Source organism: Colossoma macropomum, unplaced genomic scaffold (assembly GCF_904425465.1).
Source record: "Colossoma macropomum unplaced genomic scaffold, Colossoma_macropomum, whole genome shotgun sequence".
Classification (NCBI taxonomy): Eukaryota; Metazoa; Chordata; class Actinopteri; order Characiformes; family Serrasalmidae; genus Colossoma; species Colossoma macropomum.
The window spans coordinates 80001-100000 of NW_023495257.1; the positions used below are offsets into that span (position 1 = coordinate 80001).

A 20000-nucleotide genomic window follows, 5' to 3' on the forward strand; every position below is an offset into this window, starting at 1 on the left:
AGCACTTCTTCTGTAAAAGATCAAGAATGCGGCTAAAGGAGATATAAAAACCAAGAAACATTTTCCATGAACGGCTTCCTCAGACCAGATCACTCAGACCCTGTTTTTACACAGTCACTGTGCTTTTGTAAATTCACTCTGACACTAATCAGAGAAATCCTATCCAGTGCAAAGTGCCCAGCGAAAAGCCTCTACTAGCTAGTTACCATGCCGACCAGCAAAAACAGGTGACTGCTTTAGAGCGATATGGGTATCCCTGACAGTGAGTCTTAGCCAAATGGCCTTCCAGTACTGAACATGAAGGAACAACTACAACTACAGCATGAAGCACTGACCACAAATATCAGCACATTAGCACTGAACTACAGCAGGTGAGCTGAGCACCAGTACAGGCTGCTAGAACACTGCTGTATGAGTGGACAGTGGAGTAATTTAATTGGTCACAGAGTGAAAAGAGAGACTCACCTTCTCTGTCTGGCCTCCTTTCTGTCTGCAGAACCCAGACTCTGAAAAACACAGAACAAACTATTTTACCATTTCAGAGAGTGAGACAGTGCGTACACAGTAACGCAGACAGTCTGTATGCAAAAACACTGTAGATCAGCTGAGTTCTACCCACTATAAGAGCATGAGGGACACTATGGAGCACTTCACTCGTTTACAGACTCAGTCGGGGGTTTGTTGACCTCATCTCCAGGGAGACGGGTGAGTAAGAACTCATAAAGTACCTCACTAGCTAGAACTGTCATTCAGTCTTCCTTTTCCTCTAATTCAGAGAAAGAAAACTTAGCAACCGTGAGTAAACGCTGAAAGTCAGAGGAGAAACGTCTCCTCTCACTGTCTTCACATTAACAGCAGTCTGTATCATGGCTAAAGCATTCTGGGTCCATTTTCAGCAGCTGTTTGTGAACAAATCAGGTGTGTTGAGTTATTCATCATTATTCAATACAGTAACGTTTCACTGTAAGACAAAGATAAACCATAACCTGGTCACGGCTTATAAATGACTTATAAGCTGTTTCTGCAGCCCCTAATCTAAAGTGATATTACTGTGTTCTGTTTCTAACTCCGCCCACTCCTGTCTCCTCCCATGTAGCCCCACCTTTTCACAAGTGTTTTACCTGTGTAGTCTGTTACCCTCCTTTCCCAGGCGGTTTCTGTTTTTGTCGTTGGTGTACGTAGCTTTTCTGTTTCAGTTTGTTTTTGTCTGATGTCATTGGCTTCATATTTTGTTTGCAGTGTTCATTTCATAACTCATACCTACATCCTTAACGGTGGTCTGGTCTTCTGGAGGCGTCAAGGTCAAGGATTATAGTGTATAGTGTATAGAAGTGCTTATTAAGGTTGTTTATGGACTAATATCTCCTATTCTAGTGTATAGAAGTGCTTATTAAGGTTGTTTATGGACTAATATCTCCTATTCTAGTGTATAGAAGTGCTTATTAAGGTTGTTTATGGACTAATATCTCCTCGTCTAGTGTATAGAAGTGCTTATTAAGGTTGTTTATGGACTAATATCTCCTATTCTAGTGTATAGAAGTGCTTATTAAGGTTGTTTATGGACTAATATCTCCTATTCTAGTGTATAGAAGTGTTTATTAAGGTTGTTTATGGACTAATATCTCCTATTCTAGTGTATAGAAGTGTTTATTAAGGTTGTTTATGGACTAATATCTCCTATTCTAGTGTATAGAAGTGTTTATTAAGGTTGTTTATGGACTAATATCTCCTCGTCTAGTGTATAGAAGTGCTTATTAAGGTTGTTTATGGACTAATATCTCCTATTCTAGTGTATAGAAGTGCTTATTAAGGTTGTTTATGGACTAATATCTCCTATTCTAGTGTATAGAAGTGCTTATTAAGGTTGTTTATGGACTAATATCTCCTCGTCTAGTGTATAGAGGTGCTTATTAAGGTTGTTTATGGACTAATATCTCCTCGTCTAGTGTATAGAAGTGCTTATTAAGGTTGTTTATGGACTAATATCTCCTATTCTAGTGTATAGAAGTGTTTATTAAGGTTGTTTATGGACTAATATCTCCTATTCTAGTGTATAGAAGTGTTTATTAAGGTTGTTTATGGACTAATATCTCCTCGTCTAGTGTATAGAAGTGCTTATTAAGGTTGTTTATGGACTAATATCTCCTATTCTAGTGTATAGAAGTGCTTATTAAGGTTGTTTATGGACTAATATCTCCTATTCTAGTGTATAGAAGTGTTTATTAAGGTTGTTTATGGACTAATATCTCCTCGTCTAGTGTATAGAAGTGCTTATTAAGGTTGTTTATGGACTAATATCTCCTATTCTAGTGTATAGAAGTGTTTATTAAGGTTGTTTATGGACTAATATCTCCTATTCTAGTGTATAGAAGTGTTTATTAAGGTTGTTTATGGACTAATATCTCCTCGTCTAGTGTATAGAAGTGCTTATTAAGGTTGTTTATGGACTAATATCTCCTATTCTAGTGTATAGAAGTGCTTATTAAGGTTGTTTATGGACTAATATCTCCTATTCTAGTGTATAGAAGTGTTTATTAAGGTTGTTTATGGACTAATATCTCCTCGTCTAGTGTATAGAAGTGCTTATTAAGGTTGTTTATGGACTAATATCTCCTATTCTAGTGTATAGAAGTGCTTATTAAGGTTGTTTATGGACTAATATCTCCTATTCTAGTGTATAAAAGTGCTTATTAAGGTTGTTTATGGACTAATATCTCCCATTCTAGTGTATAGAAGTGTTTATTAAGGTTGTTTATGGTCTAATATCTCATATTCTAGTGTATAGAAGTGTTTATTAAGGTTGTTTATGGATCAGTATCTCCTATTCTAGTGTATAGAAGTGCTTATTAAGGTTGTTTATGGACTAATATCTCCTCGTCTAGTGTATAGAAGTGCTTATTAAGGTTGTTTATGGACTAATATCTCCTATTCTAGTGTATAGAAGTGTTTATTAAGGTTGTTTATGGACTAATATCTCCTATTCTAGTGTATAGAAGTGTTTATTAAGGTTGTTTATGGACTAATATCTCCTTTTCTAGTGTATAGAAGTGTTTATTAAGGTTGTTTATGGACTAATATCTCCTATTCTAGTGTATAGAAGTGCTTATTAAGGTTGTTTATGGACTAATATCTCATACTCTAGTGTATAGAAGTGTTTATTAAGGTTGTGTATGGACTAATATCTCCTCATCTAGTGTATAGAAGTGCTTATTAAGGTTGTTTATGGACTAATATCTCATTCTAGTGTATAGAAGTGTTTATTAAGGTTGTTTATGGACTAATATCTCATATTCTAGTGTATAGAAGTGTTTATTAAGGTTGTTTATGGACTAATATCTCCTATTCTAGTGTATAGAAGTGTTTATTAAGGTTGTTTATGGACTAATATCTCCTCGTCTAGTGTATAGAAGTGTTTATTAAGGTTGTTTATGGACTAATATCTCCTCGTCTAGTGTATAGAAGTGTTTATTAAGGTTGTTTATGGACTAATATCTCCTCGTCTAGTGTATAGAAGTGTTTATTAAGGTTGTTTATGGACTAATATCTCATATTATAGTGTATAGAAGTGTTTATTAAGGTTGTTTATGGACTAATATCTCATATTATAGTGTATAGAAGTGCTTATTAAGGTTGTTTATGGACTAATATCTCCTATTCTAGTGTATAGAAGTGTTTATTAAGGTTGTTTATGGACTAATATCTCCTATTCTAGTGTATAGAAGTGTTTATTAAGGTTGTTTATGGACTAATATCTCCTCGTCTAGTGTATAGAAGTGCTTATTAAGGTTGTTTATGGACTAATATCTCCTCGTCTAGTGTATAGAAGTGTTTATTAAGGTTGTTTATGGACTAATATCTCCTCCTCTAGTGTATAGAAGTGTTTATTAAGGTTGTTTATGGACTAATACCTCCTATTCTAGTGTATAGAAGTGTTTATTAAGGTTGTTTATGGACTAATATCTCCTCGTCTAGTGTATAGAAGTGTTTATTAAGGTTGTTTATGGACTAATATCTCCTTTTCTAGTGTATAGAAGTGCTTATTAAGGTTGTTTATGGACTAATATCTCCTCCTCTAGTGTATAGAAGTGTTTATTAAGGTTGTTTATGGACTAATATCTCCTATTCTAGTGTATAGAAGTGCTTATTAAGGTTGTTTATGGACTAATATCTCCTTTTCTAGTGTATAGAAGTGTTTATTAAGGTTGACAGTTTGGTGATTTACCTGCTCAAACACACCTGATTACCTTCATCTACTAATTGCCAGGTTTAGTGGGAATGTTTGAGTAGAGAAACCTCCAAACTGTGCTGGACACCAGCCCTCCAGGACCAGAGTTGTGCACCCCTGTTCTAGGACATATGATGATGTATACATGAACTGCCAGGTGTCGACAGGCCCCTGCATAGCTAATCCTTACGATCTGAAAGTGTCCAGCATTACAGCATTACTGGTCAGATATCTTCAATACAATTTCAGACATTCTTGAAAGGTGCATCAGTCCGACTCCCATTACAGCTGTTTTTGATCTCCTACCTGAGGACGCCTCCTTTACTAGATTAAAATAAGACTTTATAGCATTTCTCCTTCTTCTCCATCTTCCATCTCTCACACTCACCTTACTTGGATTAGAGATATTTTCTCAGCATATAATTAATATACAATATACAAAAAATGAAAAGACTCGACTCATTTTAATAAACTATAGGAACCTTTTTCTGGCTCATGCAGAGAAATGATGTTTCCTAGAATCCCTGTGTAACTAAATTGTTACTTTCTAGTTAATGTAATATAAAACACCTTGCTAGAATATATCTCAACTGTTTTGTTCTATTTAATTTTCTATTTATTTAATCTATCTTTATGAACATAATGTTTAACATTGAGATGAAAACAATTCGTTATTGTTATCCTTAAATTTATTGAGGAGTTGTACCTGGTTTGTTTGTTATTGATTCAATCTGCATTCCAATCTATGTGATTGTGTTTAGGACCTTGTTCATGTGCAGCACATGGGTATGAGCTGACTCCAGCACCCAACGTAGTCAGTCTTCAACCTGAACTTGAGTTGTCGTCTCAAAAACTAAGAAGTAATCAAGAGAAATCTGGGACCAAACTCTGTTCTTCAAACTCGTTCAAGATACCAACTGCTTTTTTCCAAATGAGAAATACTTTTTACTGTATTTATACACACATAAGCCGAGACAGACGGTTTTAAACAATGCACACAGGTGCCTAAGACCTTCACACAGTACTGTATGATCTACACAATAAAATGAGATATGCTGTTTTGTCATGTTGCCTGATTTTCCAAAGACATTTCTTTTACCTTCACTTCACATTTTCATTCAGAATAAACACAACTGTTCAAAACACCTGTCTGTTTAACAGCTTTAACGTTCTCACACTTTCAGAGGAAAGTTAAAACAAACAGACCATATAAATCACACGCTTTACAGTAAAAACACAGCACTTCTTCACAGAGAGAGGAAGAAAGAGAGAGAGGGAGAGAGAGAGGAAGAGAGAGAGAGGAAGAGAGAGAGAGAGAGAGAGAGAGAGAGAGAGAGAGAGGGAGTGACATTTAGATCAGTGTGTGAGGGTTTAGAAGGTTTTAAGTGGTGCGTTTCATCAGTTAAGTCAAACAGCTGGAGAGAGGAAAACTCCCGCGGTGTCACTGACCTTTACCTGAGTCTGGGTAACGTAAGAACTGCACCGATGACTGTATTTGTGCTGTAGAATCATTTAGTGAAATCAGTCAGATTAGACTAACACAAGTCGGGATGCACCAGTCATTCATTTTTACGGCCACTTCCAGTTCCAATTTCTTTACAGTCAGTTTGGCCAACTGCTGATTTTTGGCTTTTTTTATTAGACTTAAGCTCATGCTGTGTGGATTAAATGACACTGTCTACACTTTAATGAGCAAAGCTGGTATTAAAAAATGTCTACACTACTGTCATCAAAACTATTAGAGGCGAGTCTGAGTTAAGATCAAGATGAGACCTGGACAGATCAGGTCAGAGTCATCTTATTTACCTCATAAAACTACAACACATCTAATAAAATTAAAACGATAAACTGGACGTTTGGTGATTGCATGTTTGGAGTTAGATCCCATTGTTTTGCAGTAAGTGTGTCCCAAAATCAGTGTGGAACATTAAGGATCATCATATTTTCTGCAGTTCAGCACTTTTTAGTGTTTTAATGTAAAATATGATGATTTTGTGTGTGAACAGCTGTTCAGAGCTGTGTTCCCTATTTGCACTACTGGTAGATACTAACTGTATTTCGTTGCCTTGAACTTGTACTAAGCAGTGACATAGTTGAATCTGTCTGTCTAATAATTTAATAACCACATCTACATGTATTTACTGTTAATGTTGCTACAGTAATAATAATGGCAATAATAATGAAAAGTAGCTGTTATTTATTTTATAATACCAAACTGTTAAATTAACCTCCATCTACAAACTTTAAGGCAAAACTTCCACGAGGAAACGCACGCACACACACACACACACGCACACACACACACACACACACACACACACACACACACACACACACACACACACGCACACACACACACACGCATGAACAATAGTGCTCAGTGTGTAAATGAATTGGTGAATGATCGTGTAGTCAGCACATACCAGCACAGTCCAGTCTGCCTCGCTCGCTCCCTCTTTCTCTCTCTCCTCCGCAAACGTCAGTCCATTCACGTCCACTTCACCATTCACTACTGCAATATACCTGCTCATACCTCCCTCTATCCCTCTCTCTCTCTCTCTCTCTCTCTCTCTCTATCTCTCCCTCTCTAGCTGGTGGTCTGTCTGCGCTCAGTTGTACTTTAATTGCGGTTGCCAGGCGATAAGCTTCCCTTACTGTGTTCAGCATGAGTTGAGAAAAGAGAGAGAGAGAGAGAAAGAAATGAGGGATAGAGAGATAAAGGCAGAGATAGAAAGATGAGAGAGACAGGGAGACACACAATGAAGGAGAGAGAGCAATGAGGAAGAGAGAGAGAGAAAGAAAGAGAGAGAGAGAGAGGGAGAGAGAGAGAGAGAGAGAGACGAGGTGTTTGTGAGTGTTGAATGCTAATTACCATCACAATGACAGTAATCACTCACTATTCTTCATGCACAGTAAAAGCTGCTGAAAGGATTTCAGTGAAATCACTGTGAGGAGCCGTTTAGAGTCACAGGTCTATGATAGTGATTCAATGTTGTGCACAAGGTTTCACTCTGTTTTGTCTGGGTTGACCTCTGAATGGATGGAGCTTCATACAGCAGTACTGGAGATCTAAACTGGAGGAAGCTCCAGTTTTATCAGTCTGGGTATGATGTATTTTATGCAAATGAATCTATGAGATTCTGTGAGAATCTAGAGAAAGAATACACCAAAACACGCCACTATACCAGATACTTACTGATGAATCAAGAGCTCCTCACACTCGTTCTAGTGTTGACTATGATTCTGCTCTGTCTCCAGAAACAAGATTTCTTGCTTATCCAGCTTTTAGCTTGATCTATTCCTGGATCTAGCATTTTAATCCGACTACATCATAATGGCAACTGCACAAATAAACTGCTCCAATGCAGGTTAAAATCGGGATTTAGATTATGAACAGCTCTTGGACCAATCAGAGCTGAGCCTCTGACTAACCAGGTACAGTCTTCTGACCAATCCAGGACAGCCTTCTGACCAATCACAGACAGCCTTCTGACCATTCAAGAACAGCCTTCTAACTAATCAGGGACATCCTTCTGACCAATCCAGGACACCCTTCTGATGGAGGTGGGCCCCTCTGGTCCTTTTCGGGTTATTTTTGTTTATACACAGCAATTCTCCAGAAAAAAAGACGTCCGCTGGCGAGACACTTTTGTAGATGTTGGCTACACAGAAGGATCTTCAGTGCTAGACGATGAAGTCAGGCAGGCCCTGAGATCACTGCTGAAAATGAACACTACAGGTATCGATAACACTGCCACAAAAATATTTCAAGACTCTAAAGAACAAATCTGGAAAACTACTCAGTGGACAGCAGATGTGAAGAGGTCAGTTTATATCCCAGCTCCAAAGAAAGGTGATCAGAAATATGGCGAAAACCATCGTTTCCGTTACATCACATACCAATAAAGTTATGCTCAGGATCATTCAGTGTCAACTAGAGCCTTACAGTGAAAGAGAACTGCCAGACGTGCAAGCAGGATTCAGCAAAGGCAGCGGAACAAGAGATATCATTGTGGGATTACTGGAAAAGCCAGAGAATTCAAGAAGGAAGTCAATATGTGTTCCACTGACTACAGCAAAACCTTCAACTATGTCAACCATGTCAAAGTATTGAACATCCTCAAGATAATAGAGAATCTCATTGTTCTAATGAGGAACCTCTACACTGATCAACAAGCCACAGTTTGCTATCCGGTGTCGACCAGAGGAGGATGGGTTCCCCTTCTGAGTCTTGGTTCTTCCCAAGGTTTCTTCTTCTTGCTCTTAGGGAGTTTTTCTTGATACTGTCCTCATTGGTGATGCTTATAGGGGCTCAGACCTGGATTTTTCTGTAAAGCTGCTTTGTGACAACACCTGTTGTAATAAGCGCTATATAAATAAACTTTGACTTGACCTGACGGACTGGTTTCACATCAGCGAAGAACAAAGACAAGGCTGTCCACTGTCACCACACCTGTTTAACTTGCATACAGAACATACAATGAGAGAAGCAATGAGGAAAGACCTCTAACTTTTTCATTGGTGGTGAAGATGTGGAAGTGGTGGGCAGCTTTTGCCTACTTGGATCAGTTATCAATCAAGACATACAAACAGATACACAGACACTCGGCCAAACAAGGATGAAGGACCTTAAAAAGATCTTCAGATGTAATGATGTGTCTCAGCAAACAAAGATCAGATTCTCCAGGCTGTGGTCTTTCCTTCTACTCTTTATGTTGGACAAGAAATCAAGGCAGGATAAATGCTGATGCCTTTAAACTCTGGCATTACTGTAGTTTTCAGAGTATCTTGGATGGCAAAGAAAACAAGCAAATGTATCCTTGAACAAATAGTTTCACTTGAAGCCCAGATAACAAGACAATTATGCCTGGTACAGCTGAAGATAAAAGAAAAAGAGGATGGCAAGCAATAAGATAGATGGAGACAATCAGAGGAATCATGAACCAGCCATTCAGAATCCTGAAGACCCAAACAGAAGACAGGCTATTCTGGAGAAACACGTCAGAATTAACTTGACGTCACTTAATAACCTCAAACTCAGTCAGGAACTTTGTAGAAGAGATCAATTACGGTCGTTTTGTGAGCATGAAATATGGCTTTTATTTACACTGAAACAACTTACAAACAAGTAAACAAACATGAAAGATAATAATGAGCTAAACAAAAACACGTCCAACATTAAAGCTGTAACATTCTGTTCCTCAACAAAGACTGGAGATAGAACTGTAACTTAGCAACAGCCTGGCACTTCCTGCAGCTCTCACACACACACACACACACACACACACACACTCACACACACACACACACACACACACACACACACACCCTCAGAGCGTCACCTTTAGAATTAGTGCTGATCCGGTGTGGAGTGTTTAAACGTTTACAGGACGATGAAAGTTCTGCTGTTTTTAAAAGAGAACAAAGCAACACAAATGTTCTTAATTAAAACCACTAATTAAATATGAAGGAAAATAAATGTGTCTCCATGGTAATATGTACGGAATGTGTTTGAAGTGAAAGCTGCTCTCCGAGTGATTGAACTGTCACTGTTCTGCGTCTCTGGACTCGGAGCACAGAAGTTCTTACTTGTATGTTCCTCAATCCAACTGATGAAAATGCACTCAAATCACACCGTGTTGGTCCTGATCTACGAATATAACACCTTTTCACAACAGTTAATTGTGATGATGTGATTATCTCATAATTATAACAGGCCTAACTTTGTGAAAAAAGAAATGCATTTAATTATTTAATACAAAAAAAACATACTTTTAATGTTTACACTTTAATACATACTTCAATACATACTAAATGTATAATTCTGGAAAAACATCAGTGTATTTAAATTATAATTAAGCTATGATAAAACATATAGTGAATGCATTTAGTTGTGCTTTTGAGAGCTTTTTTCAAACAGCTTTAGGTGCCATTAAGTAGATTTACTATACAATTTGTGGACATAACTTTTATTATACTTGGAAAATATTGTTTGTTTATTATAAATATATGGTGGATGTGCTGAGGCACTTGAATGCTACTTGTTGAGTTATACTAAAATGACATTTTAAATTCTATTTGAAAATCACTAAATATACTAAATATACTCAAACATGAATTTAAGTGTACATAATTAAGTATTCACTTAAACATTATGAGTAATTAAATGGAATATATATACTTCAATTATACTTAAGAAATCATGAAATACATCTTTATGCCTAAAAGTGCTTTTCTGTTTTAAATTGGAACGACGTATGTTGAAGTGAAGATAATACAAATTCTATTACACATGAAACATTTTAAACAGATACTCTCTGGTGTCCTGATACTCATTTCTGATTGTTAGTTAGTTTGAGATTTACTGCACCTAAAATAACTAAAATAAACTAAAGCAGACTTTAAAAGTCATATATATATAATTATATATATATATATATATATATATATATATATATGTATGTATGTTAAGAGACACACTTATACAGGTGTATTTCCATAATGCACACTTAAGCATACTTTAAAACTCCACACCAAAGGATAATCTGTATTATACATCCCCTAACCACAGGATAATCTGGATAATGTACCCCCCACCACAGGACCAATATGGACTATATGTAGCCCACACATCAGGATAATCTGGATTATATGCCCCCACACCACAAGATAATTTGGACTATATATCCCTAACCTATAGGATAATCTGGATTATATACCCCTAAACTATAGGATAATCTGTGTTATAAATCCCTAGACTATAGGATAATCTGGATTATACACCCCCTAGACTAAAGGATCATTTGAATTATACATCCGCCACCTCAGGATAATTTAGATTATACACCTACCACCACAGGATAATCTGGACTAAACTGAGACACATTCAGTGATTTGCAGGAGGGTCGAATTGTCCTCAAATTCAGCCTGATTATCCTGTAGTGTGGGCCAGACGTTATACATTCACAAACTGTCACCATGGTGATGCAGCTCCTGCTGTACACAACACATACAAACAACACACACACACACACATAAACACACACACACACACACACACACACACACACACACTGCAGCGTCAGTGCACGGAACAAACATCAAATAAAATTTCAAAAATCTGCATAGAAGTTTGTTCACTTGTTAAAGTCATATGACAGGTGATTCTGTTTCGCCCAGCTGTTGCTAGGAAACATGGAGGAAGCCAGTGGGTACCAGTGGATTTAGGAAGAAATTAAAGCGTACTTTAATCTGATCAGCAGAAAACACAATAGAGATTTTAGACGGTAAACAGATATAAAGTACTGCAGCTGATCTTCAGCCTTTTATTACATTAGCGGTGTGTGTGTGTGTGTGTGTGTGTGTGTGTGTGTGTGTGTGTGAGTGTGTGTGTGTGTGTGTGTGTGTGTGTGTGAGTGTGTGTGTGAGTGTGTGTGTGAGTGTGAGTGTGTGTGAGTGTGAGTGTGTGTGTGAGTGTGTGTGAGTGTGTGTGTGAGTGTGTGTGTGTGTGAGTGTGTGTGTGAGTGTGTGTGTGTGTGAGTGTGTGTGTGTGTGAGTGTGTGTGTGTGAGTGTGTGTGAGTGTGAGTGTGTGTGTGTGAGTGTGTGTGAGTGTGTGTGTGTGTGAGTGTGTGTGTGTGAGTGTGTGTGTGTGTGTGTGTGTGTGTGTGTGAGTGTGTGTGAGTGTGTGTACCTGCATATATTTTGAGTATGTTTTTATTTGTTTTTAAATTTCTAGTCAAAACAGCCATTAAGTATAAGTTATTCAATTGTCAGCATCAGGAAACAAAGCAGAAAATTACCCAGAATCCTCATCGACTTTACTTTCAGCTGTGTGAGTCAGTGAGTCACTCTATCCCTTTATTCCAGCCTCCATTCTGTTCAGGAGACTCACTTTCAGCTCCTCAAAGAATCTGCAGACACACCTCCAAAGTTCAGTCTTAGAAGCTGGTTGATGATTTTCTGAAGTAATCAAACACATTCAGTGGTGTTGAGGTCTGGACTCTTGAGGCGGTCAGTCCATCGTTCAGCTTCTTTGTTTGATGTGTCCGTCTCCTTTTCTCAGTGAGGTTCTTCTTGATCAGCTACACATCCTTTCAGACCCACAGCGCTGAGTCGTCTTCTCACAGTGGAAGGATGGACAGAAACACCTGTGGATGTTTTCAGATCTGATCAGCTTGATTTTCTCCTCTCTCTCAGAGATGAAAGCTTTAAGTGCTGTTTATCTGATGGGGTCAGGTTTGGGGTTGACCAGCTCTTCCAGGTGGTTGTTAGGAGCCACATCTTCTCTGTAGACATTATTCCGTTTCTGAGCTCCAGTTCTGGAAACTGCTGTGTTTTCGTTGTGGTTTTCTCGTTCATTACGCAAGCGGATTATCTTATATGTCATATCTGAACTTGGCTGTTTTGACTGTAAATTAAATAAATGAAGGGTGGTCTCTGACTTTTAGACAGTGGCGTATGTGTGTTTTGAATATGCTGTCTGTGTATGTTAGTGTGTTATTGTGTGTTAATGTGTGTGTGGTTAGCGGTTTATGTGCAGTGGGACTGAAATATTACCCATAAATCCGAGCGTCGGAGCCACCTCCAATCAGGCTAATGGAGCTGGAAGACATGCTGTCATCTAAACGCTGATGTCATCTACACACACACACCCCGCCAGCTAACGGAGTGTGTGTGATGTTACAGATTCATGGCGTGTGGTAGAGCAATCTTTATGTATGCATGTGTCTGTGGCCCTGTTTCTCTGTGTGTTTTATGGGGTCTGTGTGTGTGTGTGTGTGTGTGTGTGTGTGTGTGGTTTTTGTTGGCATAGTGACTGTGTGAGATTCCATATTGAATTTCTTGTCGCAACAGTGTGTCTGCCCTCAAGGCCTAGAAACAGCAAAATACAAACACAGACCCCGGAGGCTCACATACAGTCTGCAAAAGCTTTAACACCTCCGGTCAAACCGCGTGTGCTGTTGATTTTCTAAGTAAACATAAGTTACACATTCCCTGTGGAAAACACACTTAAGTATCGCATATTTCAGCACAGTGTAATCCACACGTTCTACTTATTTTCTGTTGAGTCCAACATATTGGAAAAAATAAGATATAAAACATAGAAGGTGCCATCACTTTTGCACAGGTCCCGTTTTATGTTTGTTTTTTCACCCAATATGTTAATAATAATGTGATTGTGTAGAGGTGTGTTCTCTATAGAGGATGTGGTAACAGGGGTTAGGGATTAGGGATTAGGGGTTAGGGGTTAGGGACTAGGGACTAGGGACTAGGGTTTAGGGTTTAGGTTTAGGGTTAGGGATTAGGGATTAGGGATTAGGGTTTAGGTATTAGGGATTAGGGTTTAGGGTTTAGGGGTTAGGGGTTAGGGGTTGGGCCTGTCCATTAGATTACTCTATACAGGTCAGAAATCATCGGCATTTTTTTCTACTTTTTTGTTTTGTTTTGTCATCGCTTAGTAGCCAATCAGTAGATAAAATATGCAACCCAGCTGATCCAATCAAATCACTGATCTGGCTTTAGAGCCACGCCCACACTGCATTTCAAAACGTGACTGCTGACGTAGGATTAGCTCATTCCACTGTACTAGTAGCCTTTAGAACAGCTTCTGAAACACTTCAGAACATTTAGGTGAAACCCTACAAATCGCTGCTGTCGCCTCTCGAAAAGTTTAACTTTACAGAAGAAAGAAAAAACATGCTTTACTTTTAATGTAAGTCTATGTGACCAAGTAGACTCGGGCTGTTTCTTTTGGTCCATTCATCATGAATTTACACACAATGTATACGGCAACAGGCTTTTTCACATTATGTCAAAAACTGAAAAACGCCAGGTTTTGCTCCACCAGCAGTGAAATGCTTTTGGGTGGCAGTGATGATGTCAGTAGTGAGATGTGACTCTGTACGTAACCTGAAACACCCAGCGGAGAAACATGGTCACCGAGCTGGACACCCACACCTGCTGGCTGACCGGCATACCAGCATTCAGAACATGTATACTTGTTTTGCTGGTGACCAGCCATGCTGGTCTATGCAGGTTTTACTAGCAGGGGAGTTAACTAGTGTTCACTTGGCAGCATTAGCCAGTGTTAGCTGCTTCCAGTTAGCAGTGTTAGCTAGCATCAGCTATTATCAGCTATTGGAGTTAGCAAGCATTAGCTGTTTTCAGTTAGCAGAGTTATCTAGCTAGAACAGATTAAAACACAATACAGTGCAGTACAACGCAATGCAATGGCGCCACCTAGCCATTTCCAGTTCTGAAATTCTGCGGAGTAAAAAGGCAGCGAGTTTGAGGAGGACGTCTCAGGGCAGAGGAGTCTATCCTGAGAGAAACACATGCCCTCTGCAGGGTGGAACCGGTTCAGTTTTCTGAAATCTGTAACGAAGAGCAATGTTGTTTGCAAAGCTTGCCAACTGTGTGTGGCTACCACATAAATCATGATTAATCATATAAATCATGATTTCTATTCGCTTTGTTTTTCTGCCCGACCCAAGCTGTGGTTAAACACAACTGCACGGTGGAATTACCCTCATTATTCCAAATAATCAGCAATAGTGGAAATTTTCATCTCTGAAAGGTCCAAACATTTCTCCCTGCTAGATGAGCGCTGACCTTTAGAAGGTTAGAGTTACTGTCCTGCTAATTACAGAATTAATTACCAAAATTACGCTACAGATTACATTTCCATTCTGTTTGGACAGGTTCGAGTGCACTTTGGACTTTTTCAAATAAAACATCTTCTCTTCCACTCACAAACACAAACGTGGAACAGACTGGAAGTTTACAATCTGCACTTTCCACACGATTTCTCCACTTGTTTCAATGAGTTATGAGTCAGAAAAGTCAGAAATGATTAATCTCAAAATACAGCACAATTTCATAGATTATACACTAAATACTGTTTCACACACTAAGATGCCTGTCTCTCCCTCTCTCTCTCTCTCCCTCTCTCTCTCTCTCTTTTTCCCTCATTAGTATTAAATGAGCCGATCAGACATTATCCTGGCCTCTGCTTCTAATCATGTGTGTGCGCTCGCTGTCTTTGCTCTGCTTTAATCATGTTTCTGGGCGCTCGGCTGCAACTGGGCTTTGATGTCTTTGGTCTCAGTGCAAAGAAAGAGAAATGGAGATATAAAGAGAGAGAGGAGAGAGAGAGAGAGAGAGAGAGAGAGAGAGTAGAAGACTATATACGTATTAGAAGCCTTTCAGAAAACCACTGAAACTCGTAATTCTCAAATCAGTAATCCTGTAACTGTTCTGTGTGGTTCTCTTACACACACTTTCCTGGTCTTCACAGAGAAAATGTAACAATTAAAACTTCAGCTCTGGCATCAACAACTCCAGCATTCATGGTAAGACCTCCTGTGTGGCACAACTGGCTAAGAAATTTGTGTCCTACACCGTTAAAAATGATGTGTTCATTAACTGCAGCTTGTTTCATGTTAACCTATTTTGTGTCATTCCATAACGTATTTCTTTCCTCACTGTCAGACTGCGTTTTATTCCCATAGGCAGAAACAAATCACATTAATACAGTCTCTCAGGGTGTCCCTCAGGGTTCTGTCCTAGGCCCTCCTGTGTTCATCATTTACAGGCTCCCCTTGGCTCCATCATTCATCAGCATAGTCTTAAATTACATTTCTATGCTGACAATGCTCAGATGTGGCCAGTTAACATAGAAGTCAGAGGTTCTGCCAGTTACCATAGGAGTTGGGGGTGTGTCTGAGGTCAGGGGGTGTGGCTGAGGATAGAATAGTTGCTTGCCTTCTTAGTAGATATGCATCAAGTGTGGCGAGGAATTTCAGAGGAAGCATAATTGAAGGTAAAGAGAGACAGAACCGTTGTAACAGGTAAAGAGCTACACTGCATGTCCAAAAATTTCTAGACGCCTGCTTATCCGAAGTTCCCTTGCTGTGAGGATTTAATCGCATTCAGCCATAAGCACATTAGTGAGGTCAAGCGCTGGGGTTGGATGATTAGTTCACTAATTAGAAGGAGTGTCTGGACACTTTCGGACACAAAGTGTGTTTGATTTCTGTTTTGTTGGGCTATTTACTTATTATTTAGTATTTAGAGCCATTTAGGGCAGCAAGATCAGCGAAACTGTCATTGGTCAGGAGGTTCTTCCTGATTCTTCTTGACCTTTCTGCAGCCTTTGACCCGGTCAACCACAAGATCCTGTTGTCTGTCCTCTCCAACACTGGAATTGCTGACTCTATTGAAAGTGGTTTGAGTCCTATCTGGAGGGGCACTCTTATCAGGTAACACATCCTGTCCATGCAGGCTCTCCACTGGCGTCCCACAAGGCTCGGTGCTGGGTCCTCTTCTCTTTTCTCCATACACTCGTTCTCTTGGTGATGTAATTTCCTCTCATGTCTTCTCTTATCACTGCTATACTGATGACACTCAACTAATGCTTTCTTTCTCACCTTCTGATACCCAGGTTTCCAGTCGCATCTCATCATGTCTGTCTGACATCTCTTCATGGATGGCAGCTCTGCACCTGAAGCTCAATCCTAGCAAGACTGAGCTGCTGTTCATCTCTGCAACTACAGGTCCTCATCATGATCTCGCCATCTCAATCGAGAACTCTCTGATTGTTCCGTCTGTAGAGGCAAGAAGTCTTGGTGTGGTTCTGGATGGCCAGTTATCGTTCTCGACTCACATTGCGAACCTGACTCGGTCATGCAGATTTCTCCTGTTCAACATCCGGAGGATCTGACCCTTTTTCACTCAAGAGGCCACCCATGTTTTTGTTCAGTCTCTCGTCATCTGAAGGCTCGACTACTGTAACTCGCTCTTGGCTGGTCTTCTTATGCGGCCATCAAGCCTCTGCAACTCATCCAGAATGCAGCAGCACAGCTCGTCTTCAATCTTCCTAAATTCAGTCACATCACTCCACTGCTGCGCTCCCTTCACTGGCTTCCTGTAGCTGCATCAGATTCAAAATGCAGATGCTTGCCTACAAAGCCAAAAATGAAACTAAAATATTTGCACTAGCTATGATACATTCTCTGAGTGGACAACAGAGTGCTCTGGTAAGTTGCTCTGGATAACAGCATCTGCTAAATGCCATAAATGTTATCATTAACTCCCTCAACAGCCATATTGACACACTATCACATTCATCAGATTACAGAAATGCTGATGTCCAGGACACAAAGATAAAAACCTTTATAATGATGTAGATCAGAATAAAATACCTAAAATAATAGATACATCAGCATATCATGTCTCTCCGCTGGCAATGCTTACAGCTACGGGTTAGTCTAAGAGTTAAACAAAACCACCTATAAAATGGCAGATAATATTAAAAAACTTAACAAATGTAAGCATACTGCCCAGTCGCTTTAGCTATTACTTCATTCGTAATCATGCTTGCAGAGCCCCCTGATGGTCAGAGCCCTACACTGCAGCCCATAAAGCCCACTCGGTCAATATGGCCTTCATCATACCAACGAGAAAAAAACATCTACGTTTTTCCCACTTTTTGTTTCTGAATCCTCTGTGACTCCAAAACTTAGATTTACGACAGACAGCATCCTACTCTGGCTGAGTTAAGCCATGGCTAAGATAAAAGCTCTTGGCAGACGCTTGCATTGTCACAGCTCAGCCAAATCTTTGGATGACTTGGACGACTGGCTTGGGTCTAACGCTGGCAATTCCTCGTCGTTCAGTAAATAATTTCACTCTGGATGAATCACGGTAATTGTCTTGTTTACAGAAGTAAATCATCCTACACCTCCCAGCAGCACGGCAGTGTTGATAGCACACTCATATTCATGGAGTCGCTGTAATTAGCCCAGTCACCTTTCCGGCACTGTCCCAAACCACAGCGGAGAAATGCCCTGTGTATGGTCTGCTGCACATATCTCACACAGAATCTCAGCAGGAACTCCTTGGAGATCAAGGTTGGTTTAAATGCTGCCTGTCAGAAGTATGAAGTTTGAACATTTTTAAGAAAAACTACAATGCTTTTAGTAACATTAGCTACCATTAAAAAGTCTGGTGTGAATAGTTGTGGTACTTTAAGAATGGCATGTGAACTGGACACTGTTGGGAACAGGATAACTTGTGAAATGGGTACTTGTCATAACATACTATGTCAGTTCACCCCAGAATGTGTTATGACACAACCTAATGTGAACAAAAAACTGTGTCACAAGTTATGTGAACTTGACATCGACGTTGACGAAAGTAGCCTTAATGAAAACTGACCTTTGCTGGAATAAGCCTTAATAACTTGTTTTGGGAGATATATTTAGATTATCATGTAGCCTTATGAATGCTGTCCTGTTAAGTGACACCACGTTTTCTCTGTCAGGTTACAAATATTAAACCCTTATCCAGTTTATTTTGAGGAAAACAATATCATGTGTAAATATCTGCGCTAACATTGGTAACCTTTCCAGTGCTTAAACCCGTTTTGGACCAAAACAGTTTTAATATGAAAAGAAAACTTGTCAGATCATTATTTGGACAAAACCTGGTCATCATACCAAGGAAGACACCTGGATGAGGACAAATACACCTAAAGCATTAGAGCTGCTTTATGAATGCTAACAGTAAAAGTAACAGTGAAAATAAACACTTGGAATATTTCAAAAAAAGGCAAAGTGTCCCCAAACCTTTGACAGGCTCTTGTTTTATCTCTCTGAGCTGAGTTAACATGCTGTCTGTCTCTCTCCCTCTCTCTCTCTCTCTCTCTCTCTCTCCCTCTCTCTCTCTCCCTCTCTCTCTCTCTCTCTGGCGCCATAGTGTGTTTTCTGCCTGTTTCTGATCACTGATTCACCCACTGAGGTTTGGCTTCATCTCATACAGACAAAACTATGAATGAGCATGCACCCCTCTCTCTCTCTCTCTCTCTCTCTCTCTCTGCCCTAGACCACTTTCCACTAAGTCTTCTCCGCACTGGGATGCGAGCCAATCTGCTGTGTATGTATGTGTATGTGTGTGGGTGGGTGGGTCTGAGTTTGCACCAAGTTATGCATTTGTGAAATTAGAGTGACTCCACACTGAAATGCATCAGGCCTGCACAGACCGTGACTCTACCGCCTCGTACCACAAAGCACTTCGAACTGCGCCTACCGCAGACTAGCGCCGAGAACTTTATGCTAATTCGCTTCTGACTACCATCATCAGGCATGCAAGGTTTAAACCTCAGCATTGCGCTGAAATCAAGCAGCAGGTCTCAGACGGGAAGCTCCGGAGCCATCAGAGCAGGAATAAAGAGAACACCTGCCAAACCCGCTACTACGACACCCTTAAATAAGAGTTTGATTTTAAGGTTTGTATCTTTAATTTAAGTGAGTGAGAAGTGGTTACTAATGTTGTTGGCAAGGATGACAAAAATGCAAATATACATTCAGTGTCTACTTTATTACAAACTCATATATTCGACCAGAAAGGCCCAGAACAGCATCCCAGCACCCTCTAGGTAACGTTAAGGGGATAAAAATGTACCACATGTCCTCTTTTCTGGTTTGTGTACAGCCTGACCGAACTGAACTATCAGCCACATTCACAAAAAAGTTAAAGGCCAATAATGTTTCACAAAAAAAACTAAAAGGTAATCAAGATGCAGCTCTGACACAGGGCAACCCATTTGTTGCCGGTAGTTTAGAGTCCGATGGTGTGTAGAAGTTTGTAGGGAGTCTCACAGGGTCTAGGTCAGGGTAAACAATTGTGACCGGACCTACAGCTAAACAATGGACAGAGGCTAAATAGGCATCTGGAACAGAGACAGCTGAAACAGAGTCAGCGACAGAGCAGGCA

General features: G+C 39.7%; 1 protein-coding gene across 1 annotated transcript in view; it reads right to left on the reverse strand.

Annotated features, from left to right (window-relative positions):
* Nucleotides 1–6763, reverse strand: part of LOC118801301 (ankyrin repeat and fibronectin type-III domain-containing protein 1-like) — a 60133-nt gene extending 53370 nt beyond the window's left edge. Inside the window, exons 1-2 of the mRNA XM_036561554.1 lie at nt 6649–6763; nt 466–506 (exon numbers count right to left, since the gene is read on the reverse strand). Of these exons, the coding sequence (XP_036417447.1) occupies nt 466–506; nt 6649–6756 (149 nt within the window). The 5' untranslated portion in view covers nt 6757–6763. The remainder of the gene's footprint in view (nt 1–465; nt 507–6648) is intronic.
* Nucleotides 6764–20000: the final 13237 nt, after the last annotated feature.